At 62.8% G+C, this 19,269-nt stretch overlaps 1 protein-coding gene across 3 annotated transcripts in view; it reads left to right on the top strand.

Annotated features, from left to right (window-relative positions):
- The window catches only part of ARID3A (AT-rich interaction domain 3A), a 35,375-nt gene that overhangs the window by 5,705 nt on the left and 10,401 nt on the right, over positions 1-19,269 (top strand). For all 3 annotated transcript variants that reach the window (XM_057541151.1, XM_057541152.1, XM_057541150.1), the window contains exon 4: positions 18,704-18,776. In XM_057541151.1, the coding sequence (XP_057397134.1) occupies positions 18,704-18,776 (73 nt within the window). The remainder of the gene's footprint in view (positions 1-18,703; positions 18,777-19,269) is intronic.

Here is a 19,269-nt window from a genome sequence, read left to right as displayed (position 1 = left end):
CCCGATGGTCAGGCATTCGCTTGCCGGGTGCTGGGCATCTCGTGGAAGCCACAGTGTGGGATCATGTCCTGTGGGTGGGACGGGCTGGCCGGTAAATGCATGGATGTGGGGACATGAGGGGCAAGTTCAGGGGGCTCCATCTGCACCAGAGGACAAGCAGAGAGAGAGAGCAAGGAGGGGGCTCTGAGCAGAGGGACCGGCCCTGGGAAAGGCCGCACGCCTGGACGAGGCTCCACGGGGCTCACGGGTGTGGCCGGCGGGCGGGCAGGGGCGGGGGCTCAGGGACACAGGGCCAGAGGCCTTGTCCGTGGCGTCGAGTCTGGTCTGTTGAGCCTGTGGCTGTGGAGAGGGGGTTGAGCAGCGGGTGGCCACGTTGGTGTGGACGGCCAAGCAGCTCCTGGGGGCTCCGGAGGGGTGGGGAGGAAGCGGGCCGTCCTGGTGCCTTCCCCGCGGGCGGCCAGGGCAGAGGAAGTGGCCGGGCGGGGGATCCTTTGAAGTTGGGCCTCGCTGGGCTGGGCAGATGGAAACCAGATGGCGGCCGGGGCGGCCGGCTGGGCTTGCATTCCAGCCTGAGGCCAGCTGGGCCCTGCCCCGACCTCCGAGAGTGGACGGTGGGGACCTAGCCTCCCAGGCCCAGCGCCCGAGCCTCATGTGAGGCTACGGACGCGCCAGGCGCATGGGAGCCGGGAGGTGGCCGTGTATGGCCTTGGGGCACCCTCCCCCCATGCTGGCTTCCAGAGCGGGCAGTGGGACCCTCCTGGAAGGAGCATGAGGTCCAGCCGCCATGTGGGAAAAGGGCGCTGGGACCCTGGCAACCCTCAGAAAGCTCAGATAAAGTACAGAACTGGAAACTGGACGCACAGTGTGAGAGGAACAAGCCAGGGGCTGTGATGGGAGTGACGGGGCAGGTATAAAGGCAGAAGGGTCAGTGCCCGCGGGGTGGGCACGGCCAGGGCAGCGGCCCCAAGGCAGGAGGCCAGCCTGAGGAATGGGCAGGAAGGTTAATCCCCTGCCCAGGCATCTCGGGCTGGGTGGGGCCGCCTGGCTTCCGGCTGGGTCCTGGCACGCGGGTGGCAGTGCCAAGGGGTGGGATGACAGCCAGCAGACGTCATCTCCTTAGGGCGTGGCTGGCCGCTTCCCACGCGTGGCCCCGGCTGCCCCCTCCCGCCTGAAGGCTTTTCCTCTGCGTGTGGACCCCAGCCTGAGCCAGTGCCTGGGATCAGGGCCCCCCCCTCCGCCCCCGCTCCCTGCCTCAGTTTCCCTCCTCTTCTTGAGGAGCCGCTTGTGGCTGGGTTGCTGTCTGTCTAGTTCTGCAGATAAGAAAACAGGGGCGAGGCATTGGGGGTGGGGGACGGGTTTCCCAGAACCGAGCTCTTGACGTCCGCTGGGGTCAAAATAACACAAACGGGAACCTCATGGGCGAGTTATATTTATGGACTCACCGAATATTTGCCATCTGCGCTGAGTCCAACCCTCAGGAAGCCCCAGGCTGGGGGCCAGAGCCAGACACCTCCCACCCCCCGCCTCACAGGGTCACGGCCAGGCCAGAGGAAGGGACAGGGCCGCAGCCCCTGTGGGGTTGGGGGTCGACAGGTAGCCCTGGCCCCGCCCAGCAGCTTCTGCTGCGTGGCCCAACACTGGCCCAACACTGGTGGGAGACGGGGCTTGGGTGGCCAGGCCAGGCAGAGTCCAGGGATCAGGTGTCCTGGCCACAAAGCCCCCTCGGCCCATCAGGAACAAAGGGCCTCCAGGGGCCATTGTCCCGCTGGTCTTTGGACACAATGATGATGTCTCGAGGACTCCCAGGGTCAGGGCACGGGTGGGGAAACTGAGGCCCAAGGGGCCCAGGGAACCCGGGTCACACAGTCAGTCTCACGCTTACGGAGCACCTACTGGATACGCAGCTCCTCTGCTGGGCGCAGAGAAGGCCCGTAAACAAATGGGTAGGAAGGGGTGAGGAAACGTGACCTGGCATCCAACTGGGGATGTGGGGAGGCCTCTCGGGATGTGGCACTTGCTCCAAGCCTGGTCGGAGAAGGAGCTGGGCCCTCACACTGAGGGGTGGTGGTGCGGCAGGCAGAGGAAACAGCCCGTGCAAAGGCCCCGGGGTAGGATGCAGCTTGGCTTGCGTGTGGAGGCTAGACGCCGCCGCCCGGCTGGGCCCTGCGGGGGATGGAATTGGATTCCAAGACGGTGGGGGCTGAGGGAAGTTGTGGGCAGCCGGGGGGCTGCCCTGCAGCGCCAGGATCCTGTGCCTGCCTGTTTGTGGCAGGTCCAGCTGCCAGCACTGCCCTCCCGCCCAGCTGGCCAGGCATCTGTGCGGCCAGTGTCAACAGTGGCCCGGGCCCAGCCAGCCCAGCAGATGTCGGGGGCTGTGTTGACTCTGGCGCCTGCCCCACCCCCTTCCTGGCACGTGGCAGCCGGGCCGGCCGGCCGCCTGCTTGGCACCATCACTGCCTCTTCCTCCCCGGTCTTGGCAGGGCCTGGGCCTGACTTCCGCCCGAAAACCCTCGACAGCCGTGAAATTCTGCCGCCGGCTACAGGGTCTGGGGGGCAGCCAGGCTGGGGAGGGGCCGGCAGCAGCGGGCTCAGGGCCACGGAATCTTTCCTTGAAAGCCTGGAACCTCGCTGCCACGGGGCCCCAGGGACTCATGCTGATGGAGGCCAGCACTGGCTGGGATCGCAGTGTGTCACGGGGAGCGAATGGGATCTCAGCCTGCTGCCGTCAGGTGTGGCATCCTGGTGAAATCCTGGTGGTTTCCTGTTACCAGCAGGGCTGTACCATCGTGGGATTTTAAGCAGAGTCTTTAATTGCAGCTCTTCAGCCACTTAAGGATTTGAATCTTTAGTCTCAATGACTCAAACGCCGGGGTTTTTATTAACAGCTTTATTGACTTGAGATTCACCTAGCACATAATTCACCTATCGAAAGCGCGATTTGGTCGTCTTTCGTACATTCACGGGGCTGTGCGGTCAATTTTAGAACATTTTCATCACCTCAAAAATAAACCTTTTAAAATGTACCCTTTAGCTCTTACCCCCACCCCCTCTTCTAGCCCCTGACAGCTAGGAACCCACTCTCTGACTCTGTGGATCTGCCTGTTCTGGACGTTTCCCATCCGTGGAATCACACCCTGTGTGTCCTTCCGTGTCTGGCTTCTCTCCCTGAGCATCGTGTTCTCGGGGTCCGTCCACACGGTAGCGAGTGTCAGTGCTTCTCTCCTTTTTGTGGCTGAGTGATATTCCATCATACGCACGTATATCCTGCACTTTATTTACCCATTCGTCCACCGATGGACACTGGGTCATTTCTCCCTTTGGCTGCTGTGAACGTGCGTGTACAAGTTGGTGCGTGAACGCGTGCTTTCGGCTCTCACGGGCATGGACCTAGGAGTGGAGGTGCTGCGTCATGTGGTCATGTGGCATTTTGCGTCCCCGCCAGCCACACGAAGCTTCCAGTTTCTCCACGTCCTCGCCGACGCGTGTGGTTATGACTTTGATTCCAGCCGTCCTGGTGGGGTGGCGTGCAGTCCCACTGTGGTTCTGATTTGCATTAAAGGTCGGGATCTTTATTGTCCCTCCTCTCCGAGGTCGTGTCTGCTCCCCACAACTTGTAAATGAGCTCAGAGGTATAGAGGTGACAGTTCTAGCTGGTATTTGTCGCCCAACTATGCAGAGGCAGCAGACGGAGCGTCTCACGTGTGTCTCGTGTACCTTCACTTCGGGGGGGGGCGGGGGGGGGCGCTGCATTTGCCCCGTCGTGCGGCTGTGGAAGCTGAGGCACGGAGCCGTCGAGCAGCTTTGCCCACGGTCGCACGGGGGAGGTGTCAGAGCTGGGATTTGGCCCCAGGGTGTACTGGAGGAGTGGACAGATGGTGAGGGCCAGGGGGCAAGCCCCCCCTGGCTGCAGGTTTCGGGGGAGCCCGGGTGGCCCTCCGAGCCTCGATCTCCTCGTCTGAAATGGAGGCGGTTGGTCCAGGGCCCGACAGCAGGGTGTGAGGAGCCGGTGCCTGGACACACAGGCCCCCAGGCAGGAAGGGCCTCTCGGGGCTGCTGAGGCCTTGCTGTGGACCCCGCCCGTCCCCTCTCCCCTCCCTGGGCCTCCTGGGGCCTGTTGAATTCCCGTGGGTGTCCTCCTCCACCCCAGCGTGTGTGGCCCTGGAAATGGGTTCAAGCAACTTGGGGTGAAGCCCTGGGCCTCAGCAAGAGGTCGGGGTCACATTTTGGTTTTTCTTTTCTGCTCCTTTCACCTCACTTCGATTTTTTTAAATTATGGGAGGTACACGTATATACATTTTTAAAGTCCTTTTTTGATGCCAGAAGTGACACTTGACACCATTCTGGTGGGGGATAAAAAGGGAAGGATTCCAGTGAGGCCTGAGACCTGCTAGCCCCCTCTGTGACCTAGCTGGCAGCAGCTACGGTTTTCCCAGGCCTTTCTCTGTCCATTTACACAGAAATGTGACGCATAAGGTATCGAAGTGTGGTCTCTCGGGGGGCTGCCAGGATCTGCCAAACGCTGAGCTGGACGCACTGCTTTTCTCATTTTTTCTCATCATTTTCACTCTGCATCTGTCTGTTTTATCAGAGTGTTTCAAGTAGCCGAGTTCTTTTCAGCTGTTGCGGGTTCCCTTGTGGAGCCGACACCAACACGCTGGTCTGTTTTCCTGTTTCCCTGTTGTAAACAACACTGCAGTGAACATCTCTGGGCTCACGAGAGTTGCTTGGAGCTGAATGGGGTGGGGTTAGGGAGCAGGAATTGCCAGGACTCCGGGAAGAGGTGGCAGATGGTTTCTTCATCCTACCTGGGAGCCCCCAGAGACTGGGGGCCCAGAGAGGGACACACGCACTTCAGCCCTGAAGAGTCAGGGCTGGGCTAGAGGGAAGGCTGCCCAGAGGAATGGGCTTTGGAGCTGGGGCTTTGCAGGACATGTAAGAGTTGGCCAGATGGAGAGAGAAGGGTTAGGGCCTGCATCTTGGAATGGCGTGGCTGGAACATAAAGTGGGAGGGGTAGGGGTGGGCAGACATTAGGGCAAAGCAAAGGTGGGCTCAGAGGGGGGCCTTAGCATGGTTTAGTGCTGGGGGAGAGAGAGGGATTCTGGGAGAACCCTCTGGGCTCTACAGTCCAGGGAGGAGTGGAAGAGGCCAGCGCTACAGCCAGTCCTGCGGGACCAGGGAGGAGGAGGAGGAGAATTTTTTGGTGGAGTGTGTTCTGGGCACAGGCTGGAGGTCAGGCACTGGCTTCTGAGCCCAATGACGTTGAGCCAGTTTGCTTGGGGCAGCGTGGGCTGGGCCCAGGCCCGTGGGTCCTGCAGGCCACCTCTGGCGCCGGGCGTCTTCCTGGGGCGCCGGGGTCCCTGGGCCCCGTGCTGGGGGCGGGACCTGTGCCAAGAAGCCCCCCGGGAGCCCAGCCCTGCCCGCCCGGGGCAGCGCCCACCTCATCAAAGCCACTGCGGCTGCTGGCGTGGAGCCAGGTGGGCCGTGGCGGGTGCGGGGAGGATGCCGCCTGCAGCCCTGGCACCGTGCCCCCGCCCGTGCCAGCCCTGGGAACCACACTGACTCAGCCGGAAGAGCCTTATCTGGCCCCGGCGCCGCCGCCCAGCTGCCCGGTCACCGCCGAGGGGTCACTGCCGCTGTGGCCTGGCCCCCCGCACCCACCGCTGCTCCCCACCTCCGTGGTCACTGCCAAGCACCCGGCCCCTCCCCACGCTTTCTAATGACACGCATGGTGCCCGGCGGGCATGGGGCGCACGTGGGGTCCAACCCGCTGACGTGGGCGAGCGCGTGTACGTCGGGACGTGGTGGCTACGTGGGGTCCCTGTGGGCTGGGGGTTCCCGTCTCGAGGGACGCTGTGTGTGTCGGGGTCTGTGTTTGCAGAGCCGGGTCTCTGGGGGCATCTTGAGACCCCCTCCTGTGGTGTCCGTGACCATGCGTTTGCTGGCGTGGCTCTCCCGTGTGTCTGTGTGCACGGTCTGGGGCCATGTGGACCCATCTGCAGCGTCTTGTGTGTGTATCTGTCACCTCAGGCGCCTGCTTGTGTGTCCCCGTGTCTGGAGTGTTTGTGTACGTCTGCGTGCACCCCCATGCGACGTGGCCCTGGCATGTGTGGGCGTGTTGTGAGTGTGTCCTGGGGTCTGGGTGGCTGAGCTTGTGTATCCATGTGTGTCGATCCCAGCGCTGTGCCTGTTCCACACGTCTGTACAGTGGATGACAGGTGACCCTTTCCCGTGGCTGTTTTGTGTGCACGTGGCTGTATGCTTGTGGGTCTGCAAGCACACACGTGTGTGCGTGCACGTGTGCCCGTGTGTGAGCCTTCCGTGCCCCCCGCTGGCCCCGTGTCTCGGGAATCTTGAGCGTGCGGTGGGGCCCATTAACCGTTAGCCAGAAAGTCACGTTGCCCCAGTCAGTGGCTTGAATCGGCGGCCCGGGCACAGGTCAGCCGCCCGCGCCCGTCCGCGTGGCTTCCCGAGCCGCCTTGCTGACGCAGCCCCAGGGAGCCGCGAGGTGTGACCAGGGCCTCAGGGGTTGCAGGGGGTCCCACCGCCAGGTTCCATCCCTTCCTCCCCTCACGTGCTGTGTGATCTTGGACAGGGGTGCGCCCTCTCTGATCCAGAGGTGCAGCCAGGGGATGCTGGGCAGGGCTCACCTGCTCTGTGCCTCAGTTTCCCCACCTGACACAAAGACCCTTCAACCCGCCGAGCCTTCTGATCTCGAGCCAGCACCCCCTGCGGTGACTTGGAGGGGCATCCCAGGCCCTCTGGAAGGCCCAGTGACCCCGTTTGCAGACGCCATCCACTGCTCCGGGCGGGGCCGGGGGCAGCTGGGGTTGTGGGCTGTGGGTGGGCACACGTGGGGGCGGGGCCGGACCGCCCTCCTCTGCTCGCCCAGTTGCGCTCGGCCAGAGGACAATTGGGGGTCACGGGGTTAAACGGTAACCAATCTGCCTATTGAAGGCCCCAGCTCGGGACGCAGCCTTGCCCCTCGTCAGGGCCGGCGGGGGTCTCATGGGGCCGAGGGGTGTGGCGGGCACAAAGTCAGCGCCGCCTGCCGCCACCCCCGCCTTCCAGACAATGAGCAAGGAACAGATGAAACCCTAATTCCAGGAAGAAACCTATCGGGGGGCATGAATGGGCACGTCTGCCCAAAATCTCGGAACGGGGACCTTGTTTGGAAATAGGGTCTTTGCAGGTGTGATGCGGTTAAGATGAGGCCATAGTGGAGGAGGGTGACCAGTGCCCTTAGAAAAAACAGAGACAGACACACAGAGACAGAAAATGGCCGTGTGACGTTGGGGGCAGAGACTGGGGTGATGCAGCCACAAGCCCAGAGGCCCCCAGAAGCTGGATGAGGAAGGGAGGACCCTCCCCCGAGCCTCTGGAGGGAGCGCAGCCCTGCCTCACCTGGATTCTGGACGTCTGGGCTCCAGAGCCGTGGAAGAACAAATCCCTGTGCCAAGCCCCCCGGCCTGTTGCCGCCCCAGGAAATGAATACAAAATCCAGTGAGGGCTTTGGGTCCCTGATCCTTGGGGCTCAGCAATGCCGGGCAGATTCTCATGGAGTCTCCTTAGGGGACCCCGACCGTGTGGTCCACGGGGTCATGGGACTGCTTTACGGCGCAAAGGCCAGGCTGGGCACCCGGGTGCGTGTGTGTCTGAGTCTGGACCTTCCACAGGGACGTATGGAGCTCCTGCTGTGTACCAGCCCCATTCTGGGCACCAGGTATGCACCTGTGAACAAAGCAGACAGAAGTGGCCGCCCTTGTGGCCACGTGGCAGTGGGGGCCGGGTGGGTGCAGCGGCCGAGGGCGGGCCGTCTGGGGCCATTATCTGAGAGCCAGCCAGCGGACGAGGGTGTGTCTGTGTTTGTGTGTCTGGGTCTGGCTGGACGGGCGTGTCCATGTGCGCCTGGAGACCACTCCGGGTGGTGGGACCTGCTGCGTCTGGGCAGGGCTGAGGGTCCACGTGTCGGGCTGGGAGCATGCGTCCAGATAGGACTGGGAGGGTCCGTGTGCAGCCATGGGGCAGACCCGGGTCCATGCCACGTAGAGGTCCAGGCGGGGGGCCATGTGGTCTGTCTGGGCGGGGCCAGGGGTTCTCTCAAGGCGGTGGTGTGACTCCTAGTGTCCCTGGGGTAGGTGTGGCATCTCTGTCCAGGCTGGAGTGGCCGTGGGCCCTGGGGCTGTGTCACATTCTCTTTCTGCCCCGTGAGGGGTCTCTGAGGGTCCCCGTGGCCACCCCAGCCTCTGCCTTGTTAGGTTATGTCCCCCAGCCCACCCCATGGCTTCCAATGTGTATCTTCCGGGCTTGTGAGGCCCCTACCCAGGGGGGCGCCCCCAGCCCCAGGGGCTGCCAACTCTGGGCGGGGTGGGACGCCCGCTCCTTCTGTTCTGTATCCCCCCTTTTAGGACGAGCCCCGTTACGTTCTTCCCCGGGGCTCTGGCTGGGCCTGGGGCCTTGCTGGAGGCTGGAAGCGGTGTGACTCGCCCAGGCCACCCTGCCTGGCATGGGGGAGCCGGGCCTGGAACCTGGCCGGGTCCGTCTGTCCCCAGGTCTCCGGTTTCTCTCTCTCCCTCACATCTCTCTCTGTCTCTCCCTCTGTCCTTTTCCTTTCTTCTTTCCGATCTCCACCCTCACCTGCCCACCTGCCCCCATCACCCTGTGATTACTCCCGTCTGCCCTTTTCCCGTGAGTGCCCAGTGGACGGCGTGCATGGGCCTGGCGGCCACCCTCTCCCGGCCTGGCGGCCCCCGCCTCAGCTGGCACCCTGCCCGGCCGACGGCCCGCCCGGCCCCTCCCTGTGTCCTCCAGCTGGTCCATGCATCCGCCAACAGGGTGCCCAGTTCTTGGATGAGAAGTGGGGCCTGAGGGCACCTCTGGGGCGCGGCTTGCGGGATCTTAGTTCCCTGACCAGGTATTGGACCCGCACCCTTTGCAGTGAAAGTGCAGGTTCCTAACCACTGGACCACCAGGGAATTCCCGAGCGTTATTCTTTTCTTCGATGCCATTGCCATCTGGGGGGAGCCCAGCCAAGCTGGGGTGCGGGTGGCAGCTGCTCTTGACACCCTCCTTCTGAGCACCATTTCCCCGTCCAGAAAACAGGGGCAGTGTCTGAGCTGGTGTTCTGTTGTCAACATTGTTGGTTACCGGTCACCGAGGGTCCTGGTGGAGGAGAGCGGGCGTGGTGGGCACCAGCTCGGCCCCCGGGCGCCCAGCGTGGGTCTCATCTCTCCTCCTCATTCACTGCAGGAGCTGCTCCCTGGGAAGTGGGATGTTCCAGGAGCAGGGTCCCCCCTCTTGCAGTCGGCGGGTAGGTTTGTTGGCACCCTGAGCCCGCTGGCCACCACGGGCAGGTTCTGTTTTACCGTCGGCCTGGAGTCTGGCAGAGGCTCCTGCAGGTGTGCTGGGCGGGAACCCCCAGCCCTGAACCGTCCGGGGCCCCTTCCTCTTGACTCCTGGGTGGGAGGTGGGAAGCACCCCCCTTCCTTCCTGCGCCGTCTGGGGGAGGCCCGCGGACAGTGGGGACCCGGTCAGCACAGCCAGGGAGGGGCAGCGATCTCTCTTATGCTACTGCACTTCCGTTCAGCGAACCTGGGCTGGGAGTGACAGGGACCTCGCTCCCTGGGCAGGTGGATCTTTATGAACAGCCGGACCGCTAGGAGAGTCCCTTCTGGTGCTTTCCCGGCTGCCGGTGGCTCTTCTGCAGGGAAACAGGGCTGCTTCCTTTCAGAAGAAACCCCATGGTGGGAGTTTTAATCCCCGGGCGCCAGGCCCTGGGTGCAGGGCTCAGAACCCTGAGCCAGCGGCTAAGTGGTAGCTAGATGATCGTCCTTGGGTTTTGGGGGCCTGGGACCCCCAAACGAAATGCCCTGAGAGCAGCATGGAACGTCGGGTTCATAATTGCTGGCGGAAGGGAGGGAGGGAGTGAAGAGGGAGAAGATTCTGGATTTTTGGCTGTCTGACTCCAAAGCATTTGCCCGGTGCCGCCTGAGTGCCAGGCGGTCTCGGGCAGTGTCCCACCCCCAACCCCACAAGGCTCTGAGGTGGTCCAGAGGGGCTGAGTACTGGGTTCGAATCCAGCTCTGCGGCCTTCTCTCAGCACCTCGGTTTCCCTGTCTGTGAAATGGGCTCCCATGCAGATAGCAGTCTGTTCAGAGCCAGGCCTGTGGGTGGGGGCTCCCAGGTGGATGGGAGGCTGCCCGCCCGGATTTGCATGTCGTTTGCATGCCGCGGGGCAGCTGCCTTCCTAGAAGTTTCTCCACATTGTTCCCCATCCTGAGTGCGTCCTCAATGCCAGGCCTGCTGGCATCCCCGGCTGTGACATGGAGCTGGCGGGTGACTAGCCTTGTCCTGCCACCAAGGTGGCTCCTCCTCCCTGCCCCCCAACCCCCGGCCCATTTTCCTGGAGCCAGACTCTTCTCTCTGCACAATCTTCTCCCATGGTTCCCTCGTCCCCCACCTGGGTGAGCCAGGTGCACCCTGCCCACTTCACAGGTGGGAAGACTGAGGCTCCAGGAGACCCCAATTACATGAAAGGTTGACCCAGAGACAAGGGCCCTTCCCCGGAACCTCACCATCTGGAAATCCAGAAAGAAGCGCCTTTAATCGTCAGCTTCGTGGTCAGGCTCTATGACTTGTTTCTGGAACTTTTATTAATATCTGTTTCGTGGGTGGGTGTGCCGTGTCTTTTCGGAGAGGGGGCACATGCTGGTTGCTGGGGGGGGCGGGGGTGGCCAAGCTGGCAGATGTTTCTGCCTGGCCCAGAATCACTTCCCCAATTTCCTGCAGGCCCAGTGGGGGCCCCTGCAGCCCTGGAGCGCTGACGGGAAATGAAAGGGCCATGTGGCCCTGCGCCTGGCTGGGGTGGGTGGCCCCAGGGGTCAGGTGCGCCAGGAGGGCAACTTGTGGGAAAAGCCTGAGGTCGCCCGGTGAACACTGATTAAGCCCCTACTGTGTGCAGCAGCAAGCAAGCCTGCCCTTCCCCCATCCTGCTGCAGGGATGGCTGGCTTCAAAGGCGCCCCCGCTCCCTCACCACCTCCCCCTGCCTGTGTGTGACTCCTGCTGTGCTCCTCGCAGGCCTGGGGCTCCCAAGGGTTGTCTGGGTCTCTCTTGGGCACATTGCATCCCCAGCATCCAGCACAGGCCTTAACATACAGAAGGATAGGAATTCCCTGGCGGTCCAGTGGTTAGGACTCCGTGCTTTCACTGCTGTGGGCCTGGGTTCAACCCCTGAACTAAGATCCTGCAAGCCGTGCACCGCAAACGGTGTAGTGCAGCCCAGGAAAAAAAAAAAAAGCATACAGAAGGTGCTCAGTCATGGATGCAAAATTGATTGACCTGGCCACAGCCCCGAGGGCTGACAAGGAGGGTTCCAGACTCCGGGTGCTTCCGCCCCACCCGGCCTCCTCCCGCCAGACTTCATCCATCCATCCATCCATCCGTTTGTCTGTCCCTGCCCCAGGGTCTCTGGGGAGGGGGCGAGAAGGGGCAGGAGCGCACCCTCTGGGCCGGGCTGCGGAAGAGGATGGTTAAGCGGGGCTACAGCGGGGCGGCACCAGTGCCGGACCGAGACCCGGTCACCAGGTGCGCACGGAAGCCCCTGCCCGCCTCAGTGGGCACGAGGGGAGGGGCCGTGGGGGTGTGTGGGTGCCGCCCCTGCCCCACCCGTGCCCTGCCCCGCCCCCCAGCCCTGCGTGTGGGCGTTTCTGTGAATGGGGGAGGCTGGTTGGCCCCCAGGGACCCAGCCCCTGCCCACCTGGGCAACGGCTGCCAGCGCTGAGTCATCGGGGCGCAGGGCCTCCCAGGGCCCGATAATGTGAGGAGGGGCTTTATCAGCTGGGGTGGGGCCGCCAGGAGGGGGACACCAGGGCTGAGCTGGGATGGAGCGTGAACCAGGGGCCAGAGCCCGGTGTGCCTTCTCCTCCCTTCCTTCTTTAGCACCTGCTGTATACTGTGCCTACCCACTGTTACCTGTTCTGCCCTGGGGGCTCTCATCTGGGTGGGAAGAAAGAAGGGAAGGAAACCATCCCCAAAATAAGTACAGAACCACATGACCCGTGACAGATGCTGGGGGAGGGGCAGGGAATGTCACTGGGGGCACTGCCTTGGCTTGGGGGTCAGCAGGAGCCAAAGAGGGCAAGGGTGGAGGAGGGGGACCCAGGTGGGGGGACCAGCAATGCAGAGGCCCCAGGCAGGACCAGGTTGGGAGCAGTGAGGGGCCAGCGCCGGGGAGGGACCAGGTGCAGGCATCTGCGGGGCCAGGACCACACCCCAGCCTGGCAGGCGGGAGGTCTGGCTTCTTCTGACAGCAACAGGGAGCCAAGGGCCTCTTCGAAGCAGGGGACACACAGGCTGATCTCGATGTAAAGATTAAAAGCTCCCTGGACTCTCCACCCTGGGGGGCTGCAAGGAGGAAGTGTCATCCTATTGCTTTTGGGCGTTCTGTGGGGGGACGTTGAGGGATAAAAACCAGCTGTGCGGGCTTCTCTGCTCTTTCAGTGCAGTTTCACTTTGCTTACAGGAGTTACAAGGAATCAGTTCTTGTCCAAAGCCCAAAGAATATAGAAATAGTGAGATTCGTAATAATAGCCAAAAAATGGAAATAACCCAAATGCCCATCAGTGGTGAATGGATAAACAAATGTGGTCCATCCACACACGGGAACATCACTCAGCTATGAAAAGGGGTGAAGCCCTGACACTCCTACAACGTGGACGGACCCTGAGAACACGATGCTCAGTGAGAGAAGCCAGACACAGAAGGACACACAGGGTGTGATTCCACTGATGGGAAACATCCAGAACAGGCAGATGCACAGAGACAGAGAGTGGATTCGTGGTTGTCAGGGGCTGGGGAGGGGAAGGGGGGTGACTGCTGATGGGGACGGGGCTTCCTTTGGGGTGATGGAATGTTCTGGAACTAGATAGGGGTTGTGGTTGCAGAACAATGTTCAATGCACCAAAGGCCACTGAATTGTTCACCTTAAAATGGTGAATTCTGTGTTACGTGACTTTCACCTCCATAAATATTTTTTTTAACGATCCAGGACCAGGTAGGTGAGATTAAGGCCCTGAGGCTCCCTGGCGGCACCAGCCCTGCCTGACGCCTCACTCCACCGTTCATCCTTGTCCGTTCCCAGACCCCCTCCAAGGGCCAGGGTTCCAGCGGGGTCCCCATGGTCCCCACACATGGACGGTGTCTGTTCCCGCCGTTCTGGCCGTGGGGGAAGCCATCCTTCTCTGGTTGCCCGTGAGTCATATTGGACACGAGTGCAAAAACGGGCCTTTTTCGGGACTTCCTTGGCAGTCCAGTGGTTAGGATTTGGGGCTTCCACTGCAGGGGCCCCAGGTTCAATCCCTGGTCAGGGGACTAGGATCCCACAGGCCACACGGTGGGGCCAAAAAAAAAAGAAAAAAACCACGCGGGGGCCTTTTCCACCTGTTCCCAGCTGTGGGCCTCTCCCTGCCACATCGGTGGCTGCCAGGGACAAGGTTGTTCTTCTCTGGGGCTGGGGGTTGCCGGTCCCCCGAACGCTCCCGGTTTCTCCTGATTTTGTCCCTGTATCTGCCGTCCAAGGACACGGCCTCACTCCTGGAGTCCCCCTGCCGCCCAGTGGCCTCGTGCATCCGAGGTAGGGCCCCGCGGACTTTGGAGCCGCCTGGGTGTCGGAAGGGGGGCTGAGCAGACACCGTTAAGGGGGCAAAGTTCCTCCTGGGGGCCCTGGAGCGGGTGCTTTCTTTACAGCTGGGGCCCCTCGGCCTTGGGCTGGTCGCTGCCCTGGGCCCCGTGCAGGCTGGAGCTGGGGACACGGTGCCGGGGAGGGGTCTCCCGCGTGTGGGCGGCCCTGGGGGCGCCCCTCCCCCCGCACCAGGTCCCCCCCTTGTGGTTTGATGGAGGCCACGGGCCTGTCCTCCTCTTTCAGGCTGGCAGGTGGGCCCAGGGCATGCGTGGTGCCCTGGCTCCCGAGGGGTCTGCTGTCCCCGCAGGGCGGCTTCGGGGGAGGGGGCCCCACCCCCGGGGGTCATCGAGGCCTGGTCAGCAGCACAACCCACTGACCTGGCTGGGAGCTCCTCGAAGCTGGTGGTAGTGAAAATGCTCACCTTTCGCCACAAACAAGAATTTCCTGTTTGCCCCTTGCGCACTTGGGGGAGGGGAGGTTATCTCACTTTTTCCTCCCTGGCCCCTCCCCCGCCCACTACCTGACCCCGAGCCTGCCCTGCTTTATCTGCTTCCTCCTTGCAGACTGGCCCCTCCACCCTCTGCGGAAGGGTGGGTGGCGGGGTCCCTCCGCGGGACCCCCTCCTTTCCCCTCCAGCCTCCCCCTCCCACCTGGGCTGGACCCAGAGCGAGGCAGGTGGCCTTTCGTGCTCATCCTCTTCCCAACGTGGTCGAGTGTCCACTGAGAAATCCATGTGTGGCATGAGGCTGGGTTGCGCCTTTGCTGCAAAGGAAACTGAGGCAGAGGCCGGGGTCAGAGGGTGAGGAGGGGCTGGGAGGGGAAGGAGGGAGCCTTGCGGAGATCCGGGAAACTGCATTCCAGAGGAGGGAGCAGCAGGTGCAAAGGCCCTGAGGTGAGGGCCTGTGACAAGACCCACGGGGGCCGAGCAGAGGGAGGTGAGGGCAAGGAGGTGACAGGCCAGCAGTGACGGCAGGGGAAGTGAGGTCCTTGATGGGGGCAATGGGAAGCCATGGGAGACTGTAAGGCAGGGGAGAGTCTCGCCCAGGCTGCCCGGGAAGGCCCCTCTGGCTGTTCAGCAGGGGTGGGGGCTTGGCTCTGCTTGGTCTGTGCCTCAGTTTCCCGTCTGTGAAGTAGGTGGTGCTGGGGAGGGGAAGATGGACACGCGGGCAGTCCAGCCTCGGTAACTAGCGGATGCACGCCCCCCCGTCACTGGGTAGGGGCCCAGCCACAGCAGAGACCGGCGGAGGGGCGCGGGGCCTGTCCCGGTGACCCCGCCCGGCAGGTGGAAAACGGGAAGGGAGGTGTGTGCTTGGGAGCCTCTGTGGGAGCCCCCAGCCCAGGCCCGCATGTCCACACCCACATCCTCGGGGTTCTGTACCACCTTCATAGATGCGGCTTGGGGAGGACAGGATGTGAACCCAGCAGGGCAGACTCCAAGTGCCCCCAAGACCCTTGTCTGCCCGATGCCAGGACGCAGGTGGCCCGAAGCATGGGTTGTGCACGGACACATCTCGGGCTTGGGAAAGGATAAGGGGTCCCACCCCCACGTTGCACTGAGAAATCAAGGTCCACTTAACGAGCATTTATGAAGCAGCTGCTGGGTGCCCAATTCTAGATACTGGGAACCAAGCAGACAAAATCCCGAACACCCTACCAGGGCATGTGGACAGGAGACCAGACCAGTGTGTAAACCCATGCGGCTTGGTGGTGCGGGGGAGTGGGGTACGCGGGAGAGTCACCCGTGATCGGTGCATGTGCCGCGGGGCTTCTCTCCAGGACGACGTGGGAACAGAGACCTGGGCGACGACGGGGAAGCCCGCGGGGACAGAGCTAGGGCAGAGCCAGGACGGCATTCCGAGAGAGGAGCTGCCAGGTCAAAGGCCTGGAGCGGGGACCGCGGCCCCTGGCGGGTTTGAGAAGCAGCGGGAAGGCTGGTGAGAGGTCAGCTGGGAGCGGCCCTGGCAGGTCTTCTGGGACGTGTGGCCGCAGAGAGGCGGGGTGTCCTCAGAACTGGCGGGAGGTGGAGGTGGAGGTGGCCCCGTGATCAGAGCGCGCAGTGGCCCCGGGGAAATCAGGCTCTGGGGAGGGGAGAGTGGGGCAGTTTATCTGGGGCCTCAGCCCAAGGCGGGGGTGTTTCCTGAGGTTTTGCCCAACCTCCAGCCTGGGTTTGCAGCTCGGGGTATGACAGTGCCTCCTGGTCCGTCCAGAAAGGGACAGGGTTTCAGCCAGAGGGCCCAGGTGGGCCCGAGGCCTGGGCGTGGCTCAGGATGTGTTGTGGCCCAGCTGTGTGGCTTGAGAGCCTTGTGAAGACAGGCAGCCGGGCCCAGGGGCTCACGAGGGGGGCCTGGACACCACCACAGGGGGCCTGGACACCGCCCCCAGCTCCCCCATCCCTGAGGCCTGGTGGGCAGCCCTAGCCGGCTGGCCAGGGCAGGACACACCCTGCAGGGGTGCGGAACTTGGGCCCAGAGCCCCATAAAGCTGGGGCGGCCTTTACTGCCCGTCTTTGTTGTCGGCTGCCCGCAGCAACAGCCATTAAAGCTTCCTTCTCTGTCGGCAGCCTGCCCACCCCCTTTATGGCCTCGCACAATGCCCTGGCCCCTCGGGGGTCTGGCCGTGCCACGGCAGCCCGCCCACCGTTTGGCCTGGGAGTTAACGGGCCCCCTACCAAGCCGGCCCGCCTCTGCCCGGCAGCTGTTCTCTGCCCTGAGCCTCAGTTTCCCCACCTGGAATATGGAGGTTCTGATGGTTCCAGGAGCTCAGGGTGAAGCTATTGTGTTTATCACCCACTGTCTCTGAAAGATGGGGAAACTGAGGCAGGAGGGGCACTGGGCTCTCTTGCGGGAGCTGGGCCCAGGAAGGGGTTCATGCCGGGTGGACCCCCCTCCACCAGGGTCGGGATCTCAAGGAAGGAGATGTCGCCCCCTCGTCAGGAAGGGCTTGAGGTTCGGTGGTCCCCTGTGAGCTTCCTGGAGCGGCCATAACAAATGACCACAAACTGGGCAGCTTAGAACAACAGGGATTTACTCTCAGTTCTGGAGGACTGACGTCTGCGGTCAGGGGATGGCTGGGCCTTGCTCAGGCTCCAGGGGACGGTCCTTCTTGCCTCTTCCAGCTTCTGGGGGCTCCAGGCGTCACCCCAGTCTCTGCCTCTATCTCCCCGTGTGTCTCTGTGTCTCTCCTCTCATATGGACACCAGTCACCCTACTCTGGGACCTCATCGTAACTAATGTCATCTGCAGAGACCCTATTTCCAGATCAGGTCCCATCCTGAGGTTCCGGGTGGATGGGAATTTGAGGGCAATTCCCCACAAGTCTCTCTGGTCTTCTCTGCCCAGCCTGGCCCACGTTGCGGCCGAGAAAATCAGGGTTCACTTAACGAGCATCTATTAAGCAGCTGCTGTGTGCTCAGCCCCATCTTAGACACTGAAAACAGAACAGACAAAATCCCCGACGTTCCAGCCGGGCAGACAGACAGGAGACTGGACCAGGTTGTGAACCATGGGGATCTGATGAAGGGGCTGAGGGGAGAGGGGGGCGAGGGGCGCACACAGTGCTGGGGGCCGTGCGGGCAGGGGGAATGGGGATGGGGCAGGGGCGGTGGAGGCGGCCCAGGTAGGTGCATGCCCATGGGAAGGTCCATCTGCAGGCCCCACACCCCTCAGGCAGGGGGAAAAACGGGGCCTCCCTGGCCACCATAAATCAGTGCAGGAATGCAGCTGGCCAGCCTGGCTCTGGCAGGGTGGAGACAAAGGCCCGGCCTCGACCACCCAGGTCTGGGCTCCTGGCCCCCCCGGCCTGTACCCTGCGGGCCCCACTTTCTCTCCATTACACAGATGAGGAAACTGAGGCCCAGAGAGGGGCGAGGTGGCTGAGGGGTAGCCAACCCGAGGACCCTGCCTCCCCAGGCCCGGGGATGTCCCATACCGCAGGAGCTGGGCATCAGTGTGTTCTTGGGCCCTGATGACGGATTATCCCAGCCGGGGCTAATTGGTGGTTTCAAGGCCCCACACAGTCCCACTTGCTCTGTGTCCAGGTGGCCATGGGGACTGCATTCCCCAAAGCTTAATTTGAAGCCTGCTATCTGCACTGCCCACCCCCGGCAAATCCCCCTCCCAACTTTGCTCTCTAATTATCTCTGCTGGCTTCCCCTGCCTGCCAGCACCTGGGAGCTGAGGGTTGAGTCTGGGGACCCCCTGCCCCACTGATAGCCCAGACCGAGGCCCTCTCCCCGCCCCGGTGACTGGTGAACCCAGGCAACAGGTGTGCAGGACAGAGCCTGTGCTGAGAGTCCCCGAGAATCCTGACTCCAGGCTCAGGCCTGCCTCTGTGCCTCAGCTACAAAATGGGCCGCCTCTCAGGAGCACATGCGTGTGACTCGGTGGACCATGCCGGACATCCACCATCCTCGTGGTGGCGATGGTCTAGGTGGGATAAATTGTGCCCCCAAAAAGTACATGTTCAAGTCTGAGCTCCAGGTACCTGTGAACGGGACATGATTTGGGAATCAGGTCTTTGCATATGTGATCAGTTACGGGTGGAGATGAGGTAGCTCTAAAGCCAGTGAGTGATGCCCCATAAGAAAAGGAGGATTTGGACACAGAGACACAGGGAGAAGCCACGTGAAGACAGAGGCAGAGGCTGGGGTGATGCAGCCACAGGCCCAGGACACCTGGAGCCCCACAAGCTGGAAGAGGCGGGAAGGATCCCCCCGCAGCCGCCCCCCGCCCCAGCCTCTGGAGGGAGCACAGCCCTGCCACACCTTGATCTCAGACGGCTGGCCTCCAGAGCCGGGAGAGGATAAATCTGTGTGGTTTAAGCCAAGTGTGCGGTCAGCTGTTACGGCCGCCCAGGGACAGGTATCTCAGGGTCCTTGTCTGACAGTGGCGGGGGCAGGCCTCAGGAGCTGTTTGGACTGTGGGGGGCCGGGGCCGGGACCCCTCGGTTGGCCCTCCGTGCCACGTGGACGTGGCACCCGCACCCAGGCTCTGGCACCAACTAATCCATCCCCTCCCTGCCGTCGCAGCTCTACGAACTGGACGGGGACCCCAAGAGGAAGGAGTTCCTGGATGACTTGTTCAGCTTCATGCAGAAGCGAGGTGAGGCCTGCCCGCCGGGAAGTCCCGGATATGAGCACGCAGGACGGGGGGGCCCTGCTGGCCACTGCCCGGGGCAGGTGTGTCAGTGAGGCTGTGAGTGAGTTCTCTGTGGCCGGAGGCATCCAAGAGATGCCTGAGGGGGGAGAGACAGCCCTGCCATGGTGGCGGGGGAGGTCTGGGAGAAGTAGCACCATCCCGCCATGGGTATCTGACAGGAGACACAGCCCAGCCCTGAGGGTCTGATGGGCGAGACACAGCTGTGAGAGTCTGAGGGGTAAGTCCTTGGGTCGGGGGGGTCTCAGGGCCCCAACCCAGAACTGACAGTCCAGGCTTCCTCCCTTGCTGCTGAGACGCGGGCGCAATGGGGTCCTGGCTCCCCGGATCCCCCGCAGCGGGGCTGCCCTCTGTCTGGGGAGTAGGGCTGGATTCCCAGTCAGGCAGGCGGGCGGGCGCTGGGTGGCAGGACAGAAGCTCCCCACAGGCTAGAGCCTGG

This window comes from Balaenoptera acutorostrata, chromosome 2 (genome assembly GCF_949987535.1).
Source record: "Balaenoptera acutorostrata chromosome 2, mBalAcu1.1, whole genome shotgun sequence".
NCBI lineage: Eukaryota > Metazoa > Chordata > Mammalia > Artiodactyla > Balaenopteridae > Balaenoptera > Balaenoptera acutorostrata.
The sequence above is the reverse complement of the archived record's forward strand: the minus strand, read 5'-3'. Positions and strand labels throughout refer to the sequence as shown.